This window comes from Buteo buteo, chromosome 2, assembly GCF_964188355.1.
Source record: "Buteo buteo chromosome 2, bButBut1.hap1.1, whole genome shotgun sequence".
NCBI classification, from domain to species: domain Eukaryota; kingdom Metazoa; phylum Chordata; class Aves; order Accipitriformes; family Accipitridae; genus Buteo; species Buteo buteo.
In genome coordinates this window covers 77,413,480-77,431,134 of record NC_134172.1, presented here as the reverse complement: position 1 = coordinate 77,431,134, position 17,655 = coordinate 77,413,480, and the positions used below count along the sequence as shown (strand labels likewise).

General features: G+C 46.0%; 1 protein-coding gene across 2 annotated transcripts in view; it reads left to right on the top strand.

Annotated features, from left to right (window-relative positions):
• The first annotated feature begins 10,388 nt into the window (after positions 1 to 10,388).
• NKAIN4 (sodium/potassium transporting ATPase interacting 4) overlaps positions 10,389 to 17,655 on the top strand; it is a 52,703-nt gene continuing 45,436 nt past the window's right edge. The window contains exon 1 of one of the 2 annotated variants that reach the window (XM_075020821.1): positions 10,389 to 10,713. In XM_075020821.1, the coding sequence (XP_074876922.1) occupies positions 10,660 to 10,713 (54 nt within the window). In that variant the 5' untranslated portion in view covers positions 10,389 to 10,659. The remainder of the gene's footprint in view (positions 10,714 to 17,655) is intronic. The other variant, XM_075020816.1, reaches the window with a different exon arrangement.

The window sequence follows — 17,655 nt, the reverse complement described above, 5'->3', positions numbered from 1 at the left end:
CGAGAAATAACGGGCAGCAACCCGAGGAAGGGGCCCGGTAACGCACCGCCGGTCCCGGTCCCGCCCGGCGCCTCACGGCGCAGTCGCTGCTTCTCCACAGCGGTCGGCGACGTTGCAGGGCCGCAAGGCATTGTGGGTACCCGCCTTAACCCGCTAAGGCCCGGCCTGGGGGTCGGGGTTTCGGCCGAGGCCCCGGGGCCGGGGTACCCCGGCCCCGGGGCCTCGGCCGAAACCCCGACCCCCCTCCGTGAGAGAAAGCTGAAGTTATTCAGGGTCTAAACATTGTTTTCTCAAACTTCAGTGAAGAAAGGGATTTGTTTCAAGCAAGCTAAAACCGAAATAAAGCTTGTAGGGGAACTTCAGCATGCCCCTCCGCTCAGTTTAGTTCCACGCTGGAAAAAAAAACCCACAAAACACACAGAAACAACGCTGGGTGGTGGTGTTCTGAGGGGAAGGTTGCCCTAAAAGTGAAATATATCGCATTACGGGATCTTTTTCAGTCAGTTATTTCTGTGAGCTGAAGGTTGGGGGGGGGACGCTGCAGCTGAGGCGGCGGGTTGCTCCTAGGCCCGGAGAGCGGTTTATGCTATCCCTAATTTTTATGCTATCCCTAATTTCTTTTTAATCGTCAGCTGTAGACACAGAGCAACGCTTTAGCATTTACATATGAATCCCACAGAGACAATATGCTGCTCGTTTCAGCGCAACTCCTAGTCGGGCCTTGGTATTTAATAAGGAGGCTATTATCTTACTATCAGCGTGTGAGAGATTAACAGGAGCCATTTTCATTACCATTAATGGTAGCTACATACATAACCCCCTTGCATCAACGAGAAGATAATGGGCACTTAAATGTGCGTGCGTACAAAGGACAGAGGGAGGGGTATGAAATATAAAGCAAACTCATCTGAAATTATTTGCTCTTCCAGTTAAGGAGAAAGTGGTCTCTCCTGATAAGCACCATTATTTTCTGGTAAACATGAACCCATGAGGTTCCCATTATAGGGACGCTGTATTACGGGGTCTAATGAGAATATTAATCTTAGTGTTTCGCTGTAATTTGTAGATAGTCCAGTGATTGGTGTCGGTGGTGGTTCTGGAAGGACGTGCGTTGCACGTTCCATACTTGGGCTGACAGCCTCAGGGGAGCAGTGTTGGGCAACATTTTTCATCCGTTGTGGTGCGGGGCCAGGAGACTGATGCCTCCCGTGGTCTTAATTTACCAAACACGCACGTTCAGACTCTTATCTGGGCAGCAAACTCTTGCAGTGGCAGCTTTGTCTTGGATCAGAATTGCTATCACCAAAGCAGCACAAAATCGTGCTTCTGTTTTCACTATAGTAAGAATATTGCAATTTGCCCTCAACCAGGAGACATCTTTAACCCGTGATGTACAGCGAGCAGCAAAGACTTACCTACGCGAGTGAAGGCTGCAGGCTGGGGTTGTCTGGTTTTCGGTAGGAATGAAGGCAAGCCACAAACAGTCGCCCTTCTTAGCAAGCAAATAAATGCACGCCATTCCCTGGCAAGTCCAGTTTGCTCCGTTCCCGGAATTTGGGATGGGTGCATAGTTCTCTTCCCATCTCTGCAATGTGTGACAAATATCTATTCTAAGATAATAGATAATGCCAACAAGAAACATTTACAAAGGCATCCTGCATTGTATTCCCTGCTTCTTCCCTTTCTATAGTTACAAACTGATTCTAGCTTGAAACTAAATTACAAATATTTTAGCACAATTGCCATTGTTTTAATTGTTATGCCCACTGTCAAGCACATATGAAATGTGAAGATAAGCAACAAATTACAGGATAAAATAATAAAATGTAAGGCAGGCACAGTCTCTTTGAGCTGTTTTCCAGGTTGAGATTTTTCAGATAGAAATAATTTTACTTGGCTATGAAAGGATAATAAACATGTAAAGGATAGTCCCATTTGAGAGCACAGAAAACAACTAGAGCCCAATTCTGCAGAGATTTCATGAATATGTACATCATAATTGCAGCGAGGAAGACTAACAGCAAGTGAAAGGTTATTAACATAACCTACCTAGTGTGCAATTTTGCTCGTTAGTTAATGATTCTGAATGGCTTTGAAACTTCTTAGGTGGGAAAAAAAAAAAAAGTCTCTGGAAGAGGATTTAAACCAAAGAGCATTCATTTTCACTTTTTCCTCTTCTATAGATTTCCCGAACCCTTTCTAATCTATTAATAAGACTTGATTTTGGCTCTTAAATACTGCAGTCCCTGACACAAATGAAGTGGCATTACCACTCAGTTTAAATCGCACATAAATACTTGAAAAATCCTCTTCTACAATAGCTGACAGCAGGAGCATGGGCTTGGGAGGGATTCCTCATAACTCTTCAAATAGTAAAGGGAAAAGAGAAACAACAAAACCCTGTTTTGACTTGTTTATTAACACCTATGTAGGCTGAATACCATACTCGGTACTAGTAGCAGTTGTGGACTGAGAAGCCATGGATTTTTATTGCCTTTTTCTCTCCCAACACACCTGAGATTAGCCACTATATCAGAGTAATGTGCAGGATGTCACAGTGCTTAAATTGAGGGAGAAAAAAAGAAACATAGATATCCTTGTTAGATAAATCTATTTAACGAATCTGAAGAGCGAGGAGCAAGGAATAGACCTGTTTGCATGATAAATGTCACCATTCAAGTTCTGCATTGTCATTACTTATGACTTATGCAACTATAACTGTGTGAATAATACTAAAACCCCAAACTCAGCCCTTTTAGCTCCATGAGTAGTCTCGTTAGTTGATGGGAATGTGGTAACACCCTTTTCTTGAAGGGTTTTTGGGGACTTCTGTGTGTTGCATGCTCTGAATAGCACCCTGTGAACGATAAGCAGGTTGTCACCTGAGCCACCAAAGACTCAATCTCATTTTTAACTTAATAGGCTTGAGAACTCAGAGTGACTTGGGGGGGGGGGGGGTCTTATTTTTGTAAATCTTGGCAGAAGCTCATTCCTAAGTAACATTATGTCACCTAACAAAAAATATTAGAAAAGTAATGTGTGACATATTTTCTGCCATGGGATGAAACATCAACCCAGTTGTTATTAAATGTTTGGGTTTGATTATTATTTATTATGCTGAATAAATAAGATTTATTATTAAATATAGCATTCAGGGCTATTGATATTCATTGCATTCAGCAGGCGCAGCATAGCAACCTTACCCAGCTACAATGAATATTGCCATTAGGTTATAGAAATGCCACATGCACTTAATAAAATAAGTGAACATTACTTTGTCCTTCCTTTTCAGCTGAGAAACCCATGTATAAGGGCTTTTCTGGTATGTTTCCTCAGTTAACATGACACTAGCAAAATCCATAATTCCATCTAATTACCAGTACAGCCCTACTGGTGGTCAGGCAAGAGAAGCTAGAGTCTAGGCAGGAGTTTAGTACTGCAGCTAAAACAAGGAGTCCTGCCTACGCTATGGATCACACACCATAGCCTCCGGTGCTGAATTTCATGTCCAGCTCTTCAAAGCACAACCAAGATCAGGAGAGTAATCAACCCCCATTCTTCCACTGCATATTTATAGGAAATTCACTTCTGATATGAGCTCACCGTGCCCACTTCTTCATGCAGCTGGGAGTGCATTTTAATGCGTGCATTTCTATCAATCAGGTTACTAAGATATCCTTTCATTATATTTCTCCACTTCATAGCTAGAGCTGAAGGAAAGCTTAAGCAGATATTTGTATTTAGAGGCCCCCATCAGACCTTCTGCTTATGCACACTTTTTTTCATTTCAGGAATGAGACAAAATTTGGAAAGTCTTCACATGAGACAGCAGGAAGCCTTACCTCTGGTATTAAAAGAGCAAACAGAAAAGAAAAAGCTTTTATTTAACAAGCAGCTGTTACTACATGTGGCTTTAATTTTGTGTCAGTGTCACATATGTGTGTGTCACATCACAATTTGTATCATTGTCAATCACAGCTACCGAAGTGGTCATCTAGCATGGTCCAGGCAGGATGAAAAAGCCTGGAAGGTCTGCTAGCTGCCTGTATCTACTCAGCAGATATTCAGAATGAACTTTGGGAGGCTGGTTCAAGAGTCTTATTTCCAAGGCAATTAATTATTTCTAAAGTAAATATGTGTAAAAAATGCTCCTTCAGCCTGGTGGCACCTGACCCTGCTGACTTCTCAATACACATTAGCTCTCACTGACTGGTATTGGAAAGAATATCACTGAAAACAGGGCAGAAAAGTAGCTCTGTTTTGTGTTTGCATGTGTTCGAGTAACTTCTGACTGCAGGTTTCATACCACCTACCTGGGGGCAGTGGTCATATATGCCGGCTTCTGACACCGTACGCTCATGCATACACTGCTGTAGATGCCCTTCAAAAGACACTAAAAGAAACTTGTTATTGATTTCTTCTCCATTGTATCACATGAGACTTGTTAAATTGTCTTGGGGAAGTCTGTAATTGTTTGAGAGGAAAAAAATGATTCCTAAGCAAGTGGGGAAGCAGCTTGTCTAAACAAGAGTGCCCTAAGCCGCTGCCCCAAGCCAGAGACTGCTCTCACCCTTTTGGCTCTTTTTTTGTCACATCATTTGAGAAATGCAACTGTTGCATGGAAACCTTGAATAATCACTTGGTATCAATACCCAGGGACCTTGGCAGCTGCACTGAATTACTTCTTGGTCACACTGCCTAGTGAAATTGCAGCTGGAAATGTGGCTGCAATCATGCCAGCTACTCAGATTGCATGGGCTGAGATGCTGGGGTGTCAGCTGTGACAACTTGCTTTTCCTGCGTGAATTAACCCTTCAGACACTCCCTCCTCTCCACTCGAGGCCGTGCCTATGAAAGCACCTGCGCTGTTCACCTGGGAACACTGGCATGCAATTCCCAGAGCTGCTATGGCCCTAATCTGAGCAGCTCTTCCCAAAACAGTTCGGTAGTTGTTTCACATTCTGGGTCTCCAGGTTGTAAATAAGGCAGACTGGGAATTTCAGTGAATGAGGGAGGCTCTTCAGTGCTGCTGCTCAGGTGAGGTGTTGGTCCGTGGCACAAGGCACCCCCTCAGACTAACAAAAATTCTGGCGGGTTCCAGGGTGTTTCTGTCTCTATGTTTTTATTTTATAGTCATGGAGAAGTAGAAAAAGAGTTATTTGAAAGGCTGCTTGCAAGATGCTATGGCAGAATTGTCAAGGCATCTTATTAAAGCTGTAAAACTGTGAATTTGAACCCCAACTCTACTGTAGCGGTAAATGGGTGCCTGTGTGTTTGATCAAGGGGAGGAGCAATAACAGTCATGTTTTGTTCGTACAAGCCCTTGATCATACAAACAAGGTAGTTGTATCAGCTAGATGTGGACAAATTGTTCACCTTGCTATTATTCCGACATACTGGCGAGCTTAGTGAATCTGCCTTCCACCTCTGCCATCCTCCACCTGCTCATCAAAGAGTGATGAGAATTTGTTGTGCAGCTCAGCAAGTTAATATTAGGGAATTACAAATGTGGAATGTAGATGACGGTGGCGTAGAAATGCCGAAAAGCCTGATTAGGAGCCGCCTCCCCCCAACATCCAAGACTTCACAGGGATCGGAGAGAAAATGACAGATTTCACACACCAGTTCTGATAAATTTTACAGATTGCCCTGGGCTGCTGGGGAACCATTTCAAAGCGTAAAAGTCATTGAGATTGTTTCCTTTCTTGTGTAGTGATGAGAACAATTTTTAAAACATTGTGCTTTGCTCTGACAGGGCTGTTTTTCTCTGCAATGTCTCTCACCAGGCTGCAAAAGGAGGGGAAGAGCAGAGTGTGGTTCTTTTGGACATCGCCTGCTGAGGGTGTACCATTACGGTGCTGCTCAGTTTGGGCTTCTCTGCCTCTCTGGTCTCTCTGGTCCCTCTGGAGAGAAGGTGGCCTTGTCTGTGCTATTGCTACCTCTCTTACGCCTTCTACTTCGATAGTCTTGGCTTTAGCTGACTTCAGTCTCAGAGCAGCTGAGCTCTGTAACAACTAGTTATTACCCCAGGGTAATGGGAGGTTTAAAAAACTTCAAGTTTGAAATTAGAAGGTCAAAAGTCCTTACCCTTTTTTCAGGATCTCTCTCTCCTTCTAGCTGTTTTCTATGCAAAAAGTCTTCACTGAGACACGTGGAAATATCACAAGCGACTAGTTCTTATAGCCAGATCTTATAGCCAGTGGTGGCAACCTCTGGTCAGCAGCAGCAAAGTCCTGTCACTGCATCCAACATTACTCTTTTGAGGAGACAGGGCAGAGGCTAGTGCCCTTTCCTCTTCCCACCCAGGAAGATGATTTATCCTAATCCATTTGTACCTGTATACAATTTAAGCATCCACAGTGTCCTGTGGCAGGAAGCCTCACAGCTCACCTAGCTCTTACGTGAAGACTTTCCAATTGATCGTTTTAACTGTCTCCCCTGCAAAATACTACTGTGCGCAGTGGAAAGCTGCCATCAGTCAGATGACTGGCAGTGGCTTTTACTTCTAATTTGTGATGGAGAAATATGATGTGACATGCCACCTTGGGAAGGCTGCTGTCTGCCCTGAAGGAGGGGAGCTGGCTGGCTGATTAGCTCATAAGTCCATAAAGCACTGGGGCAGGCACGTTTTGCCTTTTGGATGTAGCATTGATAAGGTTGGAGTACTCTGACACCACTGCGTTTGATCAGACATCTGTAAAGGCACTGTGACCCAGATGAGGTTATTAAAATGGAGAGGAGGTGAATGTAAATGAACTGAGCGGAATAATGCACCCCATGTGTATCGTGGGATGCAAGACCATCCATAGCTTTCAGCAGCTGTGACAATTACAGGGTTTGGGCTGTGAAGAGACCTGTCCCCAGCTAATACTTTTAGCCTCCATTGCTCATCTTGATCTGTCAGGGCAAGGAGGCTGCAGATATGAGAGATAACAAGCTGTGGTAGGATACTGCTGCTTTGTTTCAAGCTTGCTAACTTTGCTTCTTGAGTTCTTCTGAAGTAAACCTGTGACTTCTTGAAGTAATTTGGATCTAATCAGCCAGGAACAAGTGCTAACAAGGTCCAGTTGTCTCAGGTTAATCTCCCCTAGCAGTGCAGCTGGATCCAGGCAACCCCCCCTCAGCACAACAAATTTGGATGGGAAGAGGTTTCTGATTCAAGCACTGGCTTAGAACAGGGACATTTGGTCTCTGGAGCATCATTTGAACCTGAGGGGGATTCCCAGCTGGATTTCATTCCCTCCATGAAGTCAGGCTGTGACCAGCATGTGCATCGGAATCTTAAAATGACAGGGCATCCTCAGGTATTAAAGGAGGAAAAAAGAAACAACTAGGATCTCTTAAACATACATGTGGCATGGCATTTGGAGAGGACTGCGGTAATGACAGCTTGACCAATTCCCTTTTCTTGGTCTTCTCCTAATGGCTCTCTGATGGAGAGGGATGGAGCTGCGTGTGATTGCCTTGCTCTGTGTACACACATCAGGGATCAATAACCCCACTGAGAATCCCTCAGACCCCATCCAAAATCAGGAGAAACCCCTCTTGACATCCAGACTGGGCTCTCGAAGCAACATTTTGCCTGTCAAAAAGCTGAGGATGAGGTTGTACTCCAGAAAGTAAAAAAATCAGGATACTGAGCAATTTTGGTATTCTTTCTTTTTTGCTAATTTAAAGTTGTAGTTGGTTTTATAAGTTAAACTCTCAGGGTAGATATGTTTAATGGCACATGTGGCATCACTCGTATACTGCACATCAGTGATGGCACTGTGTTTCAGCAGCCTCTGCACTGCCTCATCCAGTGGTGCCTTGTTAATCTACCTGCTAATTAAATAAACCTAGTTAGGATCTAAGTTCTATGAGTTTTATTCGCTTAGGTCCAAATTCAGCTAAGTTAAGATTTCATCTCATGGAAATAAGGGATTTTCTAGAGGTCTGCAGGAGACTTTTTGATTAGTCTGCAAAGAGTAACCAAAAAAACCAAACTTGTTGTCAGGAGATTCAAACTCAGTGCACCTCCACTGGTGTCCGTAATCAAAAGAGGTTGGAGACCACAGTACTGAAGCACACATCCAATGTTCAACCTGGGAGTAGCCCCACTAAAACCAGTGAGGCTACTTGGACGCTTAAAGGCAGATCCCCTCCGTGTCCAGGCCTCCTGCTATACCAACACAGATAAGAAATCATATGAATGAAGATTGTAAGATCAGGCTCTGCAAGTTTTAAGTCTCTCTGTGGTTTCACCCTTCTTAATAAGAGAAGGAGAGTCAGTGTGTTTTCTTTCAGATGCATGTGGAGTCCCAGCCAACGCCTTTTACTTAGCTTATCAAGATAAAAGTGCAGGTGGAAAAAATCCTGTTTATGTCAAACTTATTATTTCAGCAGCAATACCTTTTGCTGTTTCACATGATGTCTCCTTTGTAGTACAACGGAGTTGGAAAATAGCTATGCTTACAGGGGGGTTTTAGAAGCAGGAGGCAGCAGAAGAGATGCAGGAAACCTTAAGAAATGGCACAAAGGCCGGGTACTAACCTGCACGGCTGCAACCCAGCCTTTCCCATGCTGTTCCCAGCAGTTTCCAGAGCACGTAGCGCAAACCAGCCTAACCCCAGCCTGCTCTCGGCAGTCTTAAGCTCCTGTTTTAATTCTGATGTCAGGTTGCCTGACCCTACAGTGCAGAGCAAGACCTCCCTATGCAGTTTGTAAAGCAAGTTTCATCTACGTTCATTAAAAAATAAACTGGTCTTTGTTCCTATTGACTCCGCCATCCAAACACCATCTTCCTGGGAATGCAAATACTGCCACGGCTTCTTCAGTCCACAGTTTTCTGGGTGAAGTAAATTGGTTTCTTCTCTAGGTGTATTCCTTTCACCTGTAATAAAATGTGTTTTATTGTATCTGACTGCATTAACTGATGCCCTGGCTATGCACAGTGCACAGGTCAGATAATCGATATACTTTACCATTTAAAACCAGCAGGATTTGTGATCAATTCAGAGTCTGTCTCCTAATCTTAGGTATTCAGAGTTTGCTTGCTTGTTTTTTCTGTTTCTCCCTGTGGCTGATTTGAGTAACAATAATGTTGTTAATATAAGGTTTTTAACATTCATAGCACTTTCGGACTAATCCTGCTTTCTTGGGGTATAGTTAAGCAATGCTTTCCTTAAGTAAAATGGTAGAGCTTCTATCATTTCAGCTACCACCTCCTTCTCACACTCATGCAGTGTGGCATGCTTATTTGAAAGGAAAGCGGAACCGGTCGCTCATGGTACAAAACTGCACCCTGCTTTGGAGGCAGAAGCAAAACCCTGACTTGCTTCAGAAGAAGAAGGAACAGCCTGAGAGTAACAGAGCAAACTGTCATGCAGCCTTTGGAGTCACTGGAGATTGCAAAGAGACGACATCATCGTCAGATGAGTCTCTCCCAAAGCTTCTTATCCTGTTGTGTTGAGCTTAGCAACAAGTCTGTCCCAATCACAGCCCGTGGTGTGTGACCTGCTCCTCGGGCTGACCAGAAACGTCTATGACAGGGAGGGCTGACATGATCCCGTGTCTTCTGGGCCCTGCTTCTCCTTCTGGAGAGGAGGCAATGTGAAGGACTCGGGCACGTAAAGGAGGTGGTTGTGCGCTCGTGGATTTTCTCTACTATTTGCAATTGAAGTAGACTGACTTGCTTTTCTACAGATGCAGAGTATGGCGAGTGGTTCGTAGATGGTGCTTAGGTAGAAACTCTTCTCGGAAGAAGAGAGATGCTTCCCTACATCCCTCTGCTACTAGTCAGCCAGTGATTCATTCACAAGCCTGGGTATGTACTTCTTTAAAATACCCACAAATGTGCATTTTAAAGAATTCCTTGTCTTATCCCCCTTTCCGTCTTCCACGTGCACCCTGGCTGACAAATTTTATGGGAAGAACCATTGCATTTTAGGTTCATTCTAGGCTTCATGATTTTTAGGGTGAGCACGCCAGCACCTGTATGGGGAGGAAGGTGATGAGTACATGTGGAAGGGGGAGAGAAACTCCTGATTCCCATCCCCTAGGATGCCCTATAGCCTTCGTGTCCTATACACACAGCTTCCCTGTCCCGCACGCCCTTCTGCCCCGGCACATACCGGACACCCCCCCGGCCAGCGGCAGAGCCGGCACTGCCTGGGGAAAAGCATCCCATCCAGGGGGAAAAAAAAAAAAAAAAACACAAAAAACATAAAAATCAAAATCCGGAGCCACTCCAGCAGCCCTCGGCGGGGGCGAAAAGGAGCTCCCCCCAACAGCTGCCTGCCTCAGCCTCCCGGGGGAGGGCTGGGGGCCGGGAGCATCATCCCACCGCGCCTGCGAGGGAGGAGGAATCCCAGAGGTGGGAGCGAATCCCAGCAGCATCTCCCCCCCCTCCCCGATTTGGGACGGACAACCGCCGTCGGGGCATTGCCCTTTTAAAGCTGTGGCCCCCACTTGCCTCCTCCCCGGTTCCCGGAGGGGCTCCGGCAGCCGCTGCGACCTTCCTCCCTCCCTCCCTCCCTTCTCCCTCCTCCCTTTCCCCGCTCCCGGCGGCGGCAGCTGCGGGCCGGGCGGCGGAGAGCGGAGAGAGCCCCGGAGCGGCAGCGGGGCCGCAAGGAACCGGGTTATCCCTCTCCCTGTCCCCGTCCCCGCTGCTCGGGGACCATGGGATGCTGCACCGGGCGCTGCACCCTCATTTTTCTCTGCACTTTGCAGCTGGTAAGTGCAGGCGCTCCCGGGGGGTGGAGGTGGGGATACGGTGTAGGATCCCCGGGATGGGGAGAACAAAAGCTTTTCCACTTCTCAGCACCTCGGTGGTCGTTGGCCCGGGGCTGGTAAAGGCTCCGGTCCTTCGTCAACTTCGTCTCGGAGGAAAAAGGTGGAGGGATGTCAGGCTGCGCTTCGGGAAAGGGTTTGCTGCGCCGGGGGGGGGGATTTAGGGGTGTCTAAAACTCGGAGAAACGCTTGGGGGGGGGGGAGAGAAAAAAGAAAGAAAGAAAAAAAAAAAGTAGTTTTCAATTCCTAAGTTTGTGCTTTAAATACAACTGAAAAAGAAACAAACAAACAAACAAAAACACTGTGAAAGGAGTCCCGGCGGGCTCGGTGACGATGTTGCAAACCAAACCCAACTCCATACGTGCCGAAACCCACCGGTACCTTCAGCCTCTTTCGTGTCCGGCTGCGAGAAAGGGCTCGCCCCGTATCCCACCCCTGCTCGCCCCGTATCCCACCCCTGCTCGCCCCGTATCCCACCCCTGCTCGCCGGTACGGGAAGGGTTTGCGCTGGCTTGGAAGGAATTGTTTCAAACCTCCTCGGGATGAAGCGCTTAGATGGAACGTGCTTATCAATAATACATGGATTTATCTAGGAATAAACTTCCCGGTGTGCAGAAAGTGTCGCCCCTGATGGGCAGGGGTCCCTTGTCCTCATGACATCTGCGTACATGATAACACGATAAACAAAGGTCTGGTTGTTCCCCGAGTGGCTGTGCCTCCAGCCTGGATCTGGAGGGTCCCCTTCTTGTCAATAGCTAAAGGGCTCCAGGGCTCCTCGAGCCTTAAAAAGGAAATGACAGCATCTATGTATTTAATTTCATTTACTTCTTCCAAATTTGCTTTATTTTGGAGCATTAGCAGCGTGCAGGAAAGGGCAGGCTTCCTGCTAAGTTCTGTTGAATAGTAAGCTAGTGCCAAGGGGTGAGGTTAGTTAAAACTCTTTGTTTTGGAGTTGCTTACTGTGACAGTGGTCTGTTTGCTGCGAAGGGACGGTGAGCGGGCACTTTGCTGAAGGTGGGAGAGAACCTCTCGTTAGAAGAAACCTGCTAGTTTTTAAATGTAAGCCATCAGCCTAAAATTGAAGGAGAAGAGAGTGGGAATGTAACCCTGTTAACTCTGACTGGCACAAGTGGAAGATGCGGCTGGAAGATTTGACTTGTAGTTAAACAAAATACAGAATACAAGTGGTGGGGTTTTCTTGCACAAAGCATCTCACTAGGCATATTTATGAGTGAGTTGAATGGCTGGGGAGTGTATTTAGTCTCCTGGATTATTTCTTTTGATTTTTCACCCGTGATCACAGAAGAAAGAAGCGGTACCCTGTATTACATTAGAAATTGGCATCTCAACACTCACTGTCTCTTAAACCCATCACTATGTCATCCTGCTTTAAAGCACACACTCGCACACACTGGGGGGAAAAAAAAAAAAGAATAAGAAAGAGAAAAAGCCATGAGCTGCTGGTGCTGTTCTTATTTCTGACAAGCGTGGGAGTTTTCTCGTAACCAAGATACAGGGACAAAGAACCCCCAGCATTTTATTTTCCTTAAGACCCTCCTCCTTGAAGAAAAGAATCAGTTTGGCTCATTCTTAAGCAAGTTTGGATGCCTCGGCTGTAGCAATTTCCCATGGCACTTGCCGGGTGAATTGGTAGAGCTGGAAAAATGTGAACTATGGTGAGGGAATTCCTGGAGCCATGCTCCGGTGGGGGTGAGGTCAGGAGATCCTGGCCAGTTCCCAGCAAGCGCTTGGGTGAGGGTGCAATCCAGCCTGGTGCTTTTTTATTTTTCTTTTTACTTTTTTTTAAGCAAACTTTGTCTGTAAATTGTCACATCACTTCCACATCAGTACAGCCAAGTGACCTGCAGGACTCGCTGCTGCTCAGGGTGGGTTGTGTTAAGACAAAACACTGAAGCGATCAGGCCAAGATCATCAATAAATTATAATGACGTGAACTTCCTTTGTTCCTCCATGTCTCTGCTTGGCTTCATTTGATACTTTGAACCCTTCACAGTCTTCCCTGCATGTTGCCAAGCGCCGTGTCTCTTGCTTCTGAAGTCCCAGGGGTGAAATCCTGGCTCCTCTATGGTCAGTGGATGCTTTGCCTCTGAGTTAGGTGGGGAGAGGATTTCAGCGCTGGGATTTCCCACTTCAGTTTTGCAGCACACCCCTGTGTTTCTTTATGTGTTCTCACGTCTGTTCCTCAAGGCTTCACTGGGGCTTTTTAGAATTGATGAACAGAAACATGAAATAACCACCCCCCAAAAAATCAAAGTAGGAATTTGAGTTGCAATGCTTCATAGAGATCATTTTATTATTAGGTGCAAGTAGTTGAGTGAGTATGTGGGGAAGCGTTTGCACCCTGCAGCCTAAATGTTTCCCTGGAAAAAAAAAGGTAGAAAACAAACATATTCATCATTGCACTGTATGCTCCCAAAGAAAAAGTTTGTGATCCAGTAGGAGAGCAGAACAACGTGTGAATTCAAGGAGCTGCTACACAATGCGAATACCAACTAGATCTTCAGCCCCCCACGGGCTGAGCAGTCGTGGCGGAGATAGAGGAGGAGAGCCGTATGCGTCTGCCTGAAGAAAATCAGGGCTGACTCCCCAGTGGTTTGCTAATCAAGGGGGGAGGGAAGTCTGTAGTTGGAATAAATAATTTGCCATGTTCCAATTTTAGGTTATTGTTTCCTTAAAACATCCACGTTAGGCTCTTGCTTTGCTGATAGGTGCTGCAGGGAGGCTGCGAGAAGGTTCTGGCTCTCCTTCTCCCTGAACCCAGTGTGTGTCACTGTCCCTAATCCTTCCCTTCTTCCGAATCCACCCCTGTCTTCAACAGAAGTTTGGGTGAACGTTGGCCCAGGTCAGGGCCACCCTGCAGATGAGCTTACCCTCAGCCATGGCATAGCAGAGGACCATCAGCAAGGTGATGAGGTGTTTATAGCCCAGAGTTTGTGCATCCCAAGCGTGTTGTCACCTTCCAGTTCTTGCTTTGCCCAAACACCTCTGCTGTTCAGTGCTGATGTTACCTACAGAGGCTTGCCAGCCCTTGCTCATCCCTCCCAGCCTTTGGGCAGTTGCATATTAAGAAAAATGAGCAAAACTTAAACGAGTCATAAGTCTTCCCCAGAAAAAAATCAGGACTCTGTAAGACAGCCCTTGCAGAGGGTTAACGAATGTCCCCTGTAGAAGTTAGGGTTGAAAAAGGCTTGTCAAGGGCAGGATTTCTGAACCCGAGTGGTATGACAGAGACCGTCGCACCCAGCAGGACTGTGGACTGGGTGGGTCGTGGCGAGAAACCACAAACAAGGACTGGGTCTCAAGCAGGGAGATATTAAAAAATCATTGATTTGCTTCTTTCCTCTCTGCCAGCGTGAGACTGCACCCAAACGGTGTATTTTCTGGAGCAGTAAGTGATTGTGCAGTGAAAGCACTACGTGAATTTATTTCCACCGAGCATGGAAAAATTCTCTCCCTCCCCATGCCCTGTCCCAATAAATCAAACAACTGTAGTTTCTTTACATTCTGTCCGTGGATTGAGAGCTCAGATGCCAAGCAAAGCCTGGAGACAATTTTACAGATACATTATAAATCCCCCTAGAATAAGAGCTTCTAATGGAAAAAGTGACTAATACTTCAAATGAGCACAGAACAAGGCGCCCTGGGACGGGACTGCATATTGTGACTAACCAAAAGTAACTATATACCTTTATTTATTTATTTTCTTGTGCTTTCTTTCTCCCTCACTCCCTTCTCAGCGATGCCTTTTTAATCTCTTACAGAAGGGGATGACCAGTTCTGGAAACTATTTGAAACCAGCACAGATCCTTCTCTAACTACTTTCTTGTAACTAAAGCAGTCGTGTCAGTTTGATCGAGGCATAAAGCGATGAGGAGCACGCAGGGGGTGAGGGCAGAAGGGGAGCGTGGCAGACAGGCAGGTGGGATTGCACGGCAAGTCAGGATCTAGGCAAAAATAAAAGCATGAATTAAAATAGGTGGGCTCGATCGGATCAGCACACGTGGGCTGTAAGAGGGAGGGTGGTAAAGCATCTTCCTATCCAAGGTAAGGAGCAAGCAGGATTGCGACACGTGGAGGCTGCGGAGATGCCTTTCTTGGCTTTCTCCTCTCCATCCCAGGAACATTCTGAACCGGAGGCAGGGTGGGGAGAGCAGGACCCGTCTCTCCCCTCCTCTGCAGCTGCCTCCGGAGCTGGGGCAGTTCGATGCATCTCCTGAGGGAGCTTTGAGCTCACACAGCTGTGGTACGGCTGAGCACAAAGCGTTCGAGGCAAGAGCAGGTGCAAGGGGAAGCGCAGTGTCCCTTTGCTCATCACGCTGCTCAGGACACCTCCAAAATTACCTTGTGCTCTCCCCAACTGTTTATCTCCTCCATGTTTTGTGCTTAAATTATAATCCCTCTAGGGAAGCGACTATCTTTCGTGTATATGCGCAGCACCTAGCACCGTGATGGCTTGAACCTTTCCTGAAGTCCTTGAACAATACTCCAGGCTAAATAATAACGTAAGTCTAAAGACTACGTTTGACAGATGCTGTCTTCTCCGTGTCTGTTCCAGACAAAGGAAAATTAAAGCTGTGCCAATAATAGAGCTCGTCAGCATTTTCCACTGAAGCTGACTTTCAGTAGAAACTTGGGGATTTGACTAAATGAATATTTTCATGAGAAGTATCTGCTTTCCATAGACAATTCTGAGTTTTTCTCCCAAGTTTTGGCCAGCATATTTTGGCCAAAAATCAAAAATGTGCTGGCAAATGTTTGCTGTGCTGGCAAACATTTTTAATTTTGGAGTTGTGGAGCTTTTCTTACAAAAGGTTGAATTTTTGCATGAGATTTTTTTTTTTTTTTTTCCCTGAGCAGCTGGAGTCAGCACCGCTGTAGCACAGTGGTCTAAGCCCATGAGCAGCACAAGGGAAGAGAAACTTGGGGTATGTGTTTCAGACGTGCCCCGTTGCAGATTGTGCCTTGCCCGGCAGCCCACATCCACGTTTCCCATCGTGGTGGCGGAGATTGCAAATGACTCACAGGAACCATGTTTCTTTGTGTCCTCTAACCAAACCCGTTCAGACCAGGAATGAAATTTGGCAAAAGCCAAGCCAAAAGCCAGCTGAGGGCAGGGTGGTATTGAAGTCAACTCTTCTTGGAGAACCGGGGCTTTATTTCAGCTGACGCAGTATGTTTGCCTGACCGCACTCTGATTTCTCCCGGTCACTCTCTACTCCTTTGCTTTCCCCTTTTTCCTCTCTCCGAGCACCAGGGCCATGCAAGAAGAGAAGGAGCTGGTTTTCTCCCAGTGGGGAACCTCTCCCCTGGCCGGTGTGGGGTTAAGGGAGCTGACGTTGCTCCATTGTGTGCTAATAATATACGGAAACTCGGATGATTTTGGCTGGGGTGCAAAATGGAGTTGTTCCAAGAATTTGCTCCAGGGACCCTCAAGCAGGAACTCTTGGAGAACAAACTGGATAACAAAGGCCAGATTGTGATCACTTTTCCTCCAGGAAAACCCTGGAATATCCCATCACTTTTTGAGCACTTAAGAAAACGCATATGATCTAGCGAGCAGTAAGTGCCGCAGCTGTAGCGCTCCCTTTTCCCATTAACAAAACATTGGGTTTGAGGTCAGTAGAACGGAACCTCTCTTTCTTACTAAAAAAAAACCAAACAAAAGCGAGATAATTTGTGATTTACTTATGCTTGTGGGGTTCCCTTTGTCCCCACTCTTCCTGGGCTGCAGTAGATATGATAAGCACACCTAACTGCGTAGGTTGTTTTCAACAAAGTGGAAACTTTTGTCTCAAAAGTAGCACATTCTTCTCCCATTCCCCGTCTCTAGAACACAAGGAGGGAAAAAAAGACATTTCTGGGCAAAAAAATGAAAATACTCTGGTGTTTAGCAATGTTTGCTGAAAATGATGGGGGGGTTATTGTGCCAAACCCCAAATATTTTGAACTTTTCAGAAGTGTTTTCAAGCTTCTGTAAAAAAGCTGAGAAGTCTCACTAAAGAGCTGGTTTGGTGGTGTTTTTATTCTTTGGAGTTGTGCAGTCTGGAAGTTCTCAACTTCCAAATATCTCTGAGGTCATCGTGTCTCCCCAAAACCCAGCTCGTGTTGGAGTTTAAGGGGAGAAGTCCTCAAAGAGAAAGCACTGGCTTGACCGTTGCTACAGGGTAGTGCCTTGCCAAGCTGACTCGTCTGCCCATAGGCCAGTGGGTTTTGGTATTTTTGTTGTAGAAGGAAACTCAGTGAATAAACACCCTGCAGAACAGCCAATCTGAGGTATTTTGTAATCATTCCAGAGCCGTAGTATTACCTTAAAGCTCATGAGATTTCAGAAAAAGAATAAATGACTTCTGCTTTGCTTGTTTATTGAGTTTGATAAGGGTCAGAATCTTACTTCATCATCTCATTGCCAGGGATAATAGTAGGGATTACAAAAGCGAGGATTAATGGTAGTAAATGGTAGGGAATAAGTAATAGGCAAGTAGGTAGTAATAGTAGGGTTGAGAAGAACTGAAATGATTGAAATGTCTAGCAGAAATCTCTGAGATGGGGTTTCAACAAAACTACTGCTTCTCACCAGCATGTCGGAGTTGTGTTTGATGTTGAACACAGAAAAGTCAATGGTGATGTTGCTCTGGCTTCTCCCTGGGTTAACTGAGCCCAGGGCCCACACCCGAAAGTCCTTGTGAAGTGAAGAACGGAAGTTTTATTTTGCTGTATGTCCTGAGGTTTCACAGGCTAGAGAGGAGGGAGCAGCGGTTCTCTGCTGGGGCAAGATCAATAGCTCCTCCCTTGACTTCGCTGTAGCTCATTAACATCAACTGTCTTTTCCAAGGGATGATTTTTGGTCTCATTCCCACAAGGACT